The sequence below is a fragment of the Condylura cristata genome, unplaced genomic scaffold (assembly GCF_000260355.1).
Source record: "Condylura cristata isolate star-nosed mole 26May11 unplaced genomic scaffold, ConCri1.0 scaffold00001, whole genome shotgun sequence".
In the NCBI taxonomy this organism is placed as follows: Eukaryota; Metazoa; Chordata; class Mammalia; order Eulipotyphla; family Talpidae; genus Condylura; species Condylura cristata.
The window spans coordinates 8,994,604-9,007,923 of record NW_004567102.1 but is presented as its reverse complement, the minus strand read 5'-3'; the positions used below and the strand labels follow the sequence as shown (position 1 = coordinate 9,007,923).

The 13,320-nt window shown below is 41.0% G+C and overlaps 1 protein-coding gene across 2 annotated transcripts; it reads left to right on the top strand.

Moving 5' to 3' along the window:
• Positions 1-56: 56 nt before the first annotated feature.
• Positions 57-11,814, top strand: MRPS10 (mitochondrial ribosomal protein S10). 2 transcript variants are annotated; one of them, XM_012723784.1, is made up of 7 exons: positions 57-131; positions 3,088-3,152; positions 3,520-3,589; positions 5,747-5,883; positions 6,841-6,949; positions 7,855-7,944; positions 8,647-11,814. In XM_012723784.1, the coding sequence occupies exons 1-7, from the start codon at positions 84-86 to the stop codon at positions 8,725-8,727; spliced, it is 600 nt and encodes a 199-aa protein (XP_012579238.1). In that variant the 5' UTR covers positions 57-83; the 3' UTR covers positions 8,728-11,814. The 2 variants fall into 2 exon arrangements, with proteins under 2 accessions (XP_012579238.1, XP_004673536.1); XM_004673479.2 differs by having other exon boundaries at positions 3,517-3,589.
• The last annotated feature ends 1,506 nt before the right edge of the window (positions 11,815-13,320 follow it).

Here is a 13,320-nt window from a genome sequence, read left to right as displayed (position 1 = left end):
TAGCGGTTCTCTCTTTGCGGAACTCTGGGAACCGGGGGCGCCGCTGTGACCCGGAAGCGATCCTGGGAGGCTGGGACGGCAAGATGGCGGCACGAGCGGCGCTTGGTATTGTGTGCCGGCGCTTCTGGCAGGTACCGGGCGGGCTGGGCTAACCAGGCGGGCAGGCGGGGAGAGTTGCCGAGAGTTCTGGCTGCCAACGTCGTTGTGTCAATCATGATCCTTCCTCGATATGTACTCCGAACCTCGGCTCATTGTAGGAAAGTGGCCACAAAGGGGCGGGTTTTATTCTCATGGGGTGAAACAAGTTCCAGAGTCGGGACAAAGATAGGGACAAGAAGATTCATGGAATGTTACAACTGAGAGGACAGTGAACGTTACATGCCCCAAGCCCCTCCTTTCACGTTTGCAAACTAAACGTAGGCTCAGAGAAGATAGAAGTTTGCCTCGCGAAAATTGAGGACTGAGCTGGAACGAGATCTCTGGAACTTTCCGGACATCCGGGGGTTCTGAGATTTTCGGAATAGCCACCGAAGTCGGAATTTGTCTTAGATTTCCTCTGCGCTACTCTTCGGAGGAAAAGCATTAATTTAGGCAGCTCAAGTTTTTTGGCTTCAGTACTTCTTTACATTATAAAAGTGAAGACTAAAGAGCATGTTAGATTTTGTGGGTTTATTAGAACATAAAACTTGGAATCTTAATTAAAAAGCAGCTCGTAAATTGCCGATAAATAAACTCATTTATCAGCATGTTAAAATAATTACGATTTTAATGGAAAAGAACTAGATTGCGAAACAAATTTAGTGAGAAAGTAAGTTTTTGCAAATTTCATTAATGTCTGGTTTAGTCAAAAACAGGCGTCTTGTCTAAGCTGTTTCTGTATACATCACCTGTAAAGCTGCACCTGGAACACTTGCATATACACCGGTGAGATCTGAGAGTAGAAATGTTGCAAATAACATCTGATGAAAATAGTTTAAATCTCCCAGGGCCCCTGAATATATTTCAGAAGCCCTCCAGACGTCCTTCGACTACACTTTGAAAACCAGTGTTGATACTGAGAGACTGTGACCACCATACTGTTTATACCTGTAGTCCTTGTGCACAACTGGATTTTAGGGTCACTGGCACACGTATGTGGAGGGATATTCCTATGTGAGTGTGTGTGGAGAATGACCCTTTCTACCTTGTATTATGTCTTTTTGTTTTTTTCTTTTGACACAAGAAAGAATATGAAAGTTTTGACTTGCCTCTATTTTGGGTAAAGAGGGAATAAGGACAATAAGCTAAGAATAGGCCTTTTAAACGTAATTAGGTGACCGTCAGTTATTTGACTTGAGGTTCACTTGTGCTAACTTATTAACCTCATCTTTAAAGTATTTTTTTTTTAAGATTTATTTATTTCTGCATACAGAACTGGGGTACAGGCCAGAGGTGAAGGATTGTGAGAGGATTCACTAAAAACAGAGTAGGGGGCAGAACAAGCAGGTCGACAAGCACACTGCTGAGGGGAACAGCGAACAGGTCAGGAGAGATCAGCTGCGCCCTGTGGGTCACCTCCAAGGTGGGGATCGAACTCATGCTGAAGTGGTTTTAGCTTAGTGCTGTGCTTTAACCCACTGTGCCACCAGAGAGGGCCTCTCATCTTTAAAGTATTTTTAAGGAGTTTATTGCTCTTCTGCTTTCTCATGTTACACTTTAAATCTCCAGAAAGCATAAAGGAAAAGTAGACAGCAATTACATGTTATATAGTAAGTGCCACATAACATTATCACTGGGTTATTGGAAATAGTGACTGAGCAAAATGACCAAATAACAGAACCAGGCCCTCTATTAAAATCAGTTGATTTCTCTCACCTCTGTTACAACAACTGAAACCATGTTATTTAAGAACCTGCTGTGTGTAGTACCACGGGTTTCTTAAAATTAGAAGTTTTATTCCACTAGGGGGAGCTGACAGTAAAGAATTTGGAAAATCCCAATGAGAGTTAGTAGTGGTATTAGGATAGTGTAAGTTCTTGTGTATTTCTGTTTTATAGTACATAATGAATATACTGAAACAGATGTATGAAAATTTTAGAAGGGCACATTAAAATTCTTACTCTAGCTGTTAATAAATTGTGAAGACTTACTATGCAAAAATATTCAGGTAAGAGAAGTATTAAAGTACATTTATTATTTTTTTTTTCACTTAACATTGGCTGACATTATTGTTGGTATTTTTCATGTATAAGATCAACTCCCCTCACCACCACAGTGTACCTGCCACCAGATCACCCATGGTCCATCATCAAGGTGCATTGTGCTTCCTTCCTTCTTTGTTCTCACACTTCTCTAAACTCCTCCCTTAAGTATAACTAATCTGTAAAAAAGGAAAAATGGGCCATATTTCCCCCTTAATGCCCACATATTACATTGCTATTCTTGTAAGAATTGCTTTTTAAAATTAGTTCTTGGACCTCCATGGTGGTGCAAGGGGTTGAGTCTTAGAACTATGAAGCTGTGTGCAGCCACTGCAGCACAAGTTCGGTCCCCAGGAGGTGACCCACAAGGCACAGCAGACCGCTTCTATTTCTCCTGCTGCTCCCCTCAGCAGTGTATTTCAGTAGACCTGCCTGTACTGTTTCTCTCTCTGTCTCTAGTGAATCCTCTCACCCCCCACACCTGGCCCACACCCCAGTTCTTATATGCATAAATAAATAAATCTTTTTTAAAATTCTTGCAAAATGGAGGGAGGGGGGAGTGCATAGGACTGTGGTGGCGGCACACAGGTGATGGTGATGGGAAGCCCATGGGGATTACAACTGAGATGGAAAAGGCACAAATTGATGTAAAACTAAACTATGATAATAATAATAAAAAGTTCTTGCTCCTGAACTTTAAAGATAGAGGTTCTTAGTGTTTTGTGATGATACTCTTGCATTCTATTTTTAGTGAAACCTAATGCTTTTTAAATTACGCTCGACATTTCCATTTGGAATAATGAAATAGGCTTTAATTTGCAGCATTACACATTTTTTGACATTTCATGGAGACTATGAATGGCTTGGAGATTGTTAATTCTAACATATCCTTTTTTTTTTTTTAAAGGGTTCAAGGAATTTTTCTATAAACCGATCTAAGGACAGTAGCACCAAAAATGGTGGCTTTCTTCTGTAAGTATACTGTTGGATGGTCTAAATGGAACAAGAAAATGGGCTCTTGTGCTGTGTTTTTTTTTTGTTTTTAAGATTTATTTATTTGTGCATACAGAACTGGGATACAGGCGAGAGGCTCAGGGGCGGTGAGAGGCTTCACCAGAGACAGAGTGGGGAGCAGAACAGGCAGATCGACGAAGTACACTGCTGAGGGGAGCAGCGGGCCGGTCAGGAGAGGTCTGCCACGCCATGTGGTCACCTCCGGGGCAGGCGGGAATCGAACTCATGCGGAAGCAGCTCTAGCTTCTCAGTGCTGTGCTGTGCCACCAGGGAGGGCCTCTTGTGCTGTTTTACTTAAGATTCTTTTTGTTTCCACACATAGCAGTACCAACATGAAGTGGGTACAGTTTTCAAATCTACACATTGATGTTCCCAAGGATGTGACTAAGCCTACGGTATGTGCTACCTGTTTCTAGGCATAAGGAGCTACAGTGACAATAAATGTTCATTACTTTGTTTGGGGTTGTTTACGAAACACTTTATGAAAAAACAGTTTTGAGATTCTGGTAAATGCACAGTGTATACCTGGGTGTTCTCTAGTGTCCCCTGGGTGCTCTTGTTATTCAGGATATGAAAGCCACTTCTGAAGGAATAAATTATTTACCTTAAGTAACTCTGGGTTTGAGCAATCTTTTGCTTTTAACTTACCCTAATATGAAGCTAGTACTAATTATGATGTGGAATACTTGATATTAGGTTATGGAAAAACTTTTTTTCTTATAGCCTTCAAGGCTCAATTTTCACTTTGAGACATTCAGCCTGGGCCTGAACAATGCTTTATTGTGCACAGGTAGAAAGAACATTAGCATAAGTAAAGAAAATCCAGAATTAGCTGGGCATCCTTGTTTAAATAAAAGTATGATTCCATCAGCCTGTTATTTTGGTCATTTTTAAAATATCTTACAAATAAATAAGTTCCAAATCCTTCCATTTCTGCCTCTCAAAATATAACCCCCTTTAAGAGTTTAGTGTACATCCTTCTAGACATTTGTCTGTTATGCAGTTGTATCTGTACATACACATCAAAAGGTAACTGCTGGTTTTGTTTTTCACTTAGTTGATAATGAATCTGTTTCTGTGACATCATGTGTATACCTTAGATGTCCAACTCAGATGCCTGTACAGATGGACTAGGAGAGGTGGCGGGGTGGACATAGTGACAGTCTGTGCCCTTTTTTTTTTAGATTTATTTATTTATACATATAAGAACTGGGGTGTAGGCCATAGGTGCAGGGGGTGAAAGGGTTCACCAGAAACAGAGTAGGGAGCAAAACAGCAGATTGACTGAGGGGAGCAGTGGGCGAGACAGGAGAGGTGTGCTGTACCACATGGGTCATTTCCCATGCCAGGGATTGAACTGATGTTGCAGTGCCTGCGGAGAGTGTGATAGCTCTGGGTCCTTAACCCCGTGCCTGCAGGGAGGCCCCAAGGGCTGTGCCTTTTCTAAGCAGGACAGTTGCTACTTTGATCACTTGGGCAGTCAGAGCTAGTATTGCTAGATTATGTAAATTTCCCAAACTAATTGAAATCTTAATGTGAAATCTGATTTTTTTTATAACACATTCAAAATATCTTTACAGACCTGTGGTAGTCCATCAGAACATACCTTACAACTATATTCCTCCTCCTTTGTCCCCAAGTCTGTAACAAAGAATACCAGTATATTCAGCTTTTCCAGCAACCCTATTTGGGGTGATCAAGAGTAAATGTAACTTCTTGATTAACTAGACTTCCTTTTAGGGTAAAGTAATTTAACTCTGAATCACTGGATTAGTAATATCAATTACTGATTTATTGGATGAATGAAGTGAAGGTAATTTGCCTCTTGGAAGAAAGTCAGAAGTGTCAAACCCATTATTTCTAAGATCTTTTAAATATTAGGGTGGAAGAGATAGAAGTTATATGTACATTCAGTATCATAACATTTAAATTAGAAATGAGTAATTTTCCTTTTAAGTAAGCAATACATATATAAATAAAACCTAATAAAGTATATATGTGGCAGTGGCTCACCCTGTATAGCACTGTTTTATGATTTAGAGGTACTTTAATCTGTGTTTTCTAATTTGTTCCTACAGCAATGCTGTGAGCTATAACATAGGCATTATCTTGTTTTATATACAAAAAAACTAAAGTGCAATAAATGGATATGTCTTGCCCATTGTCACTCAGCTACAAGTAGTAGAGTTTAATTCTCAATCTATGTCTTCTGACCAGGAAACTTTTGTTCACAGATCAAAAAAATCTTTCCTGTTGTGTGTTTGGGGCCCAATAACTATTGAGTTACAAAGTTCCATTAGTGGTTTTGTAGGTTGCCTTAAGAGTTCTGTTGATTTAAGCTGTATCTTAACAGATTTAAGGGTCTTTGTGGAGATCTGAATGTGGTAGTATCTAGTAACTTAAGCTAATAGTATTAAGATGTTAAGCCATTTTTCTCCCCCTTTAATAGTAAGCTCTGAAATGTTCGACTGAGTATAATATGTTAAATTTTAATAGTTACAAATTTAGAAGAATCATTGCTGAAACTTTTTTTTTTAATTTTAAAATTGTAGATAACCGTTTCTGATGAACCAGACACATTATATAAGCGCCTGTCTGTTTTAGTAAAAGGCCATGATAAGGCTGTATTAGACAGTTATGAATATTTTGCTGTGCTTGCTGCCAAAGAACTTGGTATCTCTATTAAAGTGTGAGTATGAGCCTTCCTACTCTGATCTGTTACTATACATAGTCACCCAAGAAGAAGATGCTGATCCTGGCTGGGTCTGAGATCTTCAGATGGGATAGAGAAGGGTAGAGGTTAGTTTTGTCATATCCTAAGTAGGACTGTCCTTTTCTGTCTACCAGCATGTTTAAAGATTAGAATGTATAAACACAGAAAATGAAGGAACTCCCTCTTATTATTGCATCGACATAAGGAAACCCAAGAACCCCCATGTCTGGAGCCTCCAAGAAGCCAAGAGGTAGATTAGGTCAACAAGGAATCCTTTTAGGTCCTTAGGATTTGACAATCTTTGGCTAACACCGCCATTGTTCTATAAATGCTTTACAAAACCGCCACTTATCCAGTAATTTCATGCCTGAGCAGGGCACGCTTCACATGGCCCTGCAGTCACTGGATGGTCCAGTATTATTTCATCTTTTCATCTATTCCTTCTGGTATTGAACAAGGCCCATTTGGGGCTTTGCCAGTTCGAGCCTTCTGACCAAACAGATGGCATCCACATGTTTACCCTAACACTGTAGTTTCGTGGTTATCACTATCTGTAGATTTTCCTAAAGCTATAAAGTATCCTTACAGCAAACATCACAGCAGTGTCCATCACACTGGGGCCATTTTTCACAGTTCATGTGTTTGGTCAATAAGAGACTTCAAAACTGTAAAACCCAAAAGCATGCCAAGCTCATTTTTAAATCTGTGGAAAATGTTTCTCTTGCTGTTTGCAGTGTTTATTTTGGCCTAAGCTTTATGACAGCAGTTGTTAAAGATGACAGTCTTGACAAGTGGAAGTCTGTAAATGGTAGTTAACGCCTGTAATTGAGTATGAGCCTGCCCTACAAAGTTGTGGAATCATGCTTTGATATCAGTGACTCAGGTTTTAACATCTCTTAGCTTATGTATTTTGTTTTGTCCATTAATTTTCAGGCACGAGCCTCCAAGGAAAATAGAGCGATTAACTCTTCTCAAATCAGTGCATATTTTCAAGAAGCATAGAGTTCAGTATGAAATGAGGACCCTTTACAGATGTTTAGAGGTGAGTTTATTTCATACATTCAGGCGTTTTTGAAGGGCCTGAAATTTCACACTTCCACGTCATGCCTTTGTTTTAACATTGACTGGGTTGACTTCCTTCCAGTCAACCCACACCTGATAGTTATAGAGAGGATACTTGTCTATTTGTGGTTATGTGGGCAACATGACATGAGACTCAAACTCAAAGCCATCCTTAGAATAATGCAAACTTTAATGCAGTATTGCAGATTATGCTAATTTTTATGCAGTAACATAGCATTGGAATAGTTTTGCTGATGTGTCAAAAATTATAGTTTTCATAGAGTTCTAACAATTCTTTCTGTATGGTGACTGGATTCTCCAGGTCCTTGATGGTAGCGTTAAGGTGTTTCATTTATTACAGTAGAGTGATTCTGTCACATATTAAATCATGGTAAATGTTATTCAGACAAATCTTGTGCATCTTTTATATTGGGGCACTGTAGTAGACATTGAGGGTGCAAACATGATCGACTAGACATAGCCCTACCTACCCTTCATTGAAAAAATAAATCCAAAATTTTATCTGCCTATGTCTAACAAAACTCCTGTCCCTGGAGCACACAGAAAATCTTGTACTAACTCTCTTAAGTCCTGTATTTTCATTCCTGAGTTAGCTTAAATGCTTGTGCATATACTGCTTTGGTGCCACGAAACCCTGGCTTTCTCGGATCTGTGAGGAAAGGAGGCTTCATATCTATGCTACTCACATCCAGTCCAACCAAAGGAAACACCTTTTCCTAAATTCAGATTCTGTGTAAGGTTTCATAAAAGATGAAAGGGATCTACCCAGTTTTCCTGTTTCATATTTTTAAGCTTTTACCCAAAAAACTTTCAAATTTCTGCTTTAGCATCTTAGTATAAACCAGCTTCATATTTGAATTTTAGTTAGAACATCTAACTGGAAGTACAGCAGATGTCTACTTGGAATATATTCAGCGAAACTTACCTGAAGGCGTTGCCATGGAAGTTACAAAGGTATGACTTTGTGTTGTGGGGGTATGTTTGATGCCTTACTGCTGAGTCTGGCACACTGAGGAGAGGGAGACCAGAGCAGTCTCCACAGTGAAGGGGGTCTCCCCTGCCCTGGTGCAGTGGGGCAGCTCAGCACACTCCCGCCACTGCTGCCCACATCAGCCCCAAGCAATCCCCCTCCCTCTCGATGTCTGTCTCCACATGGAGACCACAGGAAGTGGCAGTCCCTGGGGCCCTCAGAGGTCAAATAGATAATTATGTAAGAGTGCTTTGTGTGGGCCCTCCCTGGTGGCTTAGAGCACTGCACTAAGAAGCTTAAGCCAATTCCACATGAGTTCAATCCCCGCCTGCCCGGGAGGAGATTCCCTTGTGTGGCAGACCTCTCCTGGCCCGCCTGCTGCTCCCCTCAGCAGTGTACTTCGTCGATCTGCCTGTTCTGCTCCCCACTCTGTTCCTGGTGAAGCCTCTCACCCTCTGCATCTCTGGCCTGTACCCCAGTTCTGTATGAATAAATGGATAAATCTTTAAAAAAAAAAAAAGGAGTGCTTTGTGTACCATCAAGTTTCCTTCTCTCTGTGCAGAGCCCTACAGAAATACCTACGGGGTAAAAGGAAAAGTCAGGATTTGAAGAAACAAAACGAATAAACCCTAATGTGGCCAGAGTTCAATGAAATCCGTATTAAAGTGTTGTTTTTCTCTTTTTAGACAAAATTAGAACAGTTACCAGAACATATTAAGGAGCCAATCTGGGAGACGACATCGAAGGGTAAAGAAGAAAAATCTTAAGTCTCGCAGAGACCACATGTGCCAGCGTTAGAAGTGGGGGTGAGCTCGACACATGTTGAAAGGGAAGGTGCTTTTGGGTGAGGTGATTTTTGAATTCCCCTAACTGCTCTGTTGCGTCAACATGCCCTAAACAATTGAAAGCAGGAATGGGACTTTAATGAAAACACACTGGACTGTGGAGAAAGAACCAGGCTCTCTGCTGTTCTTCCCATTCTGCTCCTAACCAGTGTGAGCAAGCCATGCTGACTAATGTGCACCAGAAAGTCAAATTTATATTTTGTTTTTCTGCTATGGTTGAGTTACTCGTTTATACTGGTTTTAATTTATATCATTTCACTCATATAAAATTTAAATACTCATCACATGCATTTTTTCTTTTGCAATGCCTTGAAAGAACCTTTGTTTGATTTAATCTTGGGCAGTTCAGTTCTGATATTTACCTCAGTGCCAGCTGATACATGCTAGTTTGGGGTGGTTACCTCTAAATTTTGCCCATTTTAAGCATCACATTCTTGAAAATGAATGTTCCTAGCAGCAACTTGAGCACATTTGTGGCCTGCTTGGAACTCTTCTTGCAGCTCAGAGCCTCAGGGCTGCCTAAAAGGGTCACTGCCATGGAATTGGAGCGCTCGAGAAATTCCTGCCTGCAACATGTCATTCATTCTGTGATTCATTCATTCAGCAAGCTTTATTTTGTTAACTTTGCATCCACACGGTAGTGAATATCCACAATTGAATAGAAATTTTTTGCTTTTTTTTTTTTTACTAAGTTCCTCACTAATAAGAAGGCCTCTTTCTTTTGCTAAATGGAACTTTTTGTTTGAAGATGTCTGCTTTTCGATGAAATTAAATAGTGGCTAAAGCCCTGAAAGAGGCCAGCCTGTAATGGCCTGAAATTGGTGGTGTCTCGGGCCCAAGGGAGTGATTGGTTTCCTTTTAACAGCAGACTCGGGTCCATGTCTTTTGTAGTTTCCTTCTCATCTTTGGGCTAGTTATGACTTCTCAGTTTTAACCCCCTTGAACTGGACCCTGTTCTCTTTTCCTGACCTACTATCTGATGTCAGTGTTTTGAATGCATTCTGCTTATGTGGCAGACTTACATTACTGTCATTAACATGGGAAGAATTACAGCCTTGTGCCCCATGACCTCATTGTACTCACAGCTCAGTTGACTGTCATTCACAAACACCTAGAGCATGCTTATCCCAGTTAGAAACCTGGAGTTAAGATGTAGCACAGTAGTGCCTATGTCTAGCGAAGCAGCAGTTGTGGCCATTTATACTCTAAAAGAATTCTTTAAAAGTCGACATAGATGCATACCTAAGCTTCCTTATGCTTCTTTACTGTTAGTCCGTGTGGTGTAAAGGAAGAGCTATATATGCTTATCTCCAGGGCCTGCGAGCTCCCGTAAGGGTACGTGTCCAGTTGTGGCTGTTTCAGAATAAGTTCACCTATGAGCCAGGTGACTTGGCATTTCAGATTATATTATATACAATACAAGTAAACTAGATAAATGACAAAAATGTGATATTTGACAAAAGTATTTGGCAAATTTGAAGACTGCTTCTTGAGAAACATAACCTGATAATATTTTGGTTTTTTTTTTTTTCAGTTGAGTTGCCCAAGTAAAATTCATAGTCCAAAAATTAGAGTGAATGCCCCAGCCTCACTGTGTATACTTGTCTGTTCTGTAGTGAGAGAAAAGTTGCCCCAATGATAGAATGAATGAGAAGGTAGGTAGGAAGTGAAGCAATTTTCTTTTTTTTTGAGGTGTAGCCATGAATTCGTTATTGTTTCTCTTAACCTGAAGTATGTTTTTCTTTCAAATTAAATAAAATAATGTTGTGGTCTATTTAAATCCATACTGTGTATTTCAGATCTCTGATAAGAGTAAAGGTATTTCTGTGTTCCTTTGGCCACTTAACATGCCACAGTAAGTATATGAAGCAGTTTTTTTTTAATAAGCCAGTTGTCTAGTCCTTTAACATCTTCACTTGTCGGGAGCGTTCCTCCTTTCCAACATTATGTTAAATTAGTTTCCCCACCACATGAATGAGGAGCAAAGCAGAAAAGAGCAAATATGGACTTTGGAGTCAGGCAGACTAGAATCCCGTAAGAGTTCAGCCCCACTGCTGTAAACTTGCACAAGATATTTAACCCTGTCAGAGCCTCAGTTTACTGCTTAGTAAGACGTAGGGAATAAATCCTGCTCATCAAGGTTGGAGTAGTAAATCAGTTAACTAATAAAGCACCTGACACTGTGCCAAGCAGGTGAGAGATACTCAATAAATAATAACTATTACTGGACAGTAGTGCAAATTTGATGATACTCCAGATGCTTGTGTGCCGTACTATTTAAAAACCAGCTGAAAGGGACCTCAGAATACCTCCAAGGTGAGGAGAATGTTTGAGAGTGGCTCTGAAGTTTGATTTAGCTGAGAAAACACGGAACGTGCTTATTATAGTCCCCACCATGCACGGGGCCAGGCCTTTAACGTAGGCAGTTATCTGTAGATACTATCTTAGTTAATCTTTATGGCAACCAAATAAAGTGTTACTATTATTATCCCCATGCTGCAGAAGAAAACCATGTTAGGACTTGCTCATTCAATCACCCTTTCAGTTTACAGATGAAACTGAAGACAGTTTCAATTAGAGTGAATGCCCCAGCTGATTTGTCTGCAGTCAGGGTGGTGACTAGCAACTAGTTTTTAGGGGCCATGAGATAGGTATCCAGTAATAATGCAGAATAGTCCAACCTAAAACCTAGGTTTATTTCCCCATCACATTAGTAAAATGTACTCATTGCCCCTAAAACTTAGAAGAAAGAGACTGATAAGGTGGAAGAAAAATCTAAGGAATAAAAGATGTCATTGTGTGTGAAATGAGGGCAAGAAGCACGACACAGTGTGATCCCTGTGGTCTCAGGGCTGACTCTGGTTTCAGTGTCTAAAGGGCAAAGAGCTTGGGCTTCTACAAGGGTCCTCCTGGGTCACTAGAACATCTGGGACACGCCTCCCTGGTGGTGCAAGGGATTAAAGTGTCAGCACGATGAAGCTATCTGCAGCCACTGAAGCATGAGTTCGATCCCCAGGTGACCCACATGGTGCAGCAGACCTCTCCTGACCCACCCGCTGCTCCCCTCAGCGTTGTATTTCAGCTCATCTGCCTGTTGTGTTCCTCTTGCTGTCTCTGGTGAATCCTCTCACCCCTTGCACCTCTGGCCTGTACCCCAGTTCTTACATGCATAAATAAATAAACCTTTAAAAAAAAGAACATGAGTCTGTTTACAGCAGGGCTGTGAGCCAGGCCTGTCTCCAGCACTGCCTACTGGTTTGTTGCTCCTGAAGCCAAGTTATGGCTGACTGCCTGTGATCCCCAGGGTTCTCTTTGCAAATCCCCACTCCATTCCTAACCCTGCCCTCCTTAAATCCTGACTATTGTTACTCACCTCAGGCTATCATTTCTCTGTGTGGAGTCCTAATCCTCTTTAAAATGATATTTATCCCTCAACAGCTCAGCGGTAGCTATAGGTCAAGTCATGGGCAACTGACCCACAGGAAATCCAATGGAATTTTAGATTTCCTCAGCCCGAGCTAAATCAAGTTACATTTCGTCTTACAATTTCTTAATTTGAACACTCTTAAGTGTTGCTTAGAGGTCAATAAATATGAAGAAACAAGAGTGATACCACCCTCACACCAAAGCTGGTGAGGTGTTGCTCCAGAACCACAGTGACTCATGAAGACATGGTGTGTGCAGGTGTGATGAGGTGGGGAAGGGTTGGAAATCACTGAGCTGGATGAACTTCAAGGCCTCTTTCAACTATAAATTCCCATTATCTTTTCATATCAACAAATATCTGCAAATTCAGACACTCTCAAAGGACTCAAGAACAATTGTCTTGTAAAATTAAAAAGTAGTATCATCCATTAAGTCAACACACACATGTGTGCCATGCCTTTGCACAGTTACTCAATTCATACTTGAGTTCCTTGTATGTGCCAAGCACTGGTCTAGCCACTGAGAACTCTGCAGTGTGTGTGGTGAAGTCCTTTAGATCTTAGACTCACATGGGGAGAACTAAAAATAGGGGGGAAGATGTGATAGTTTCAGATGTGGTTAAGCACTGTGAAGAAAGATCAGATCATGCCAGAATTTCTTGAGTGGCTATTTGAGGAAGGGTGGGTAGTTTCCAGGAGGGATGAATGTAGAGAAGGAGACAGCTAGGGGGAGGGAGTCCTGGCAGCAGGGTCAGTTAGTATTAAAGCCTGTTCTGCTTGGTGTGTCTGCAGCCAAGGCAGAAGGATGTGAAGATGAAGTGGGTGTCACAACCGAGGCATCATCACTGGTGGGAGTGTAGGTTTGATTGAGTGTACGAGAGAAGCCATAGAAAGGCTTTGAACAGTAGTGACTGTATCTGATCTCTGCTTAGCAGACACTGCTGTTGCTGCTAAGTGTAGACTATAAGGAAGGGGATGGTCAGAAGGGCAAGGAGACCTTTAGGGCCTATTGCACAGAACAGCCAAGAGGACATAGCCGGGACTTGAGTTGCATCCATGCAGTGATGAATAGTGCTTGAATTCAGAATAT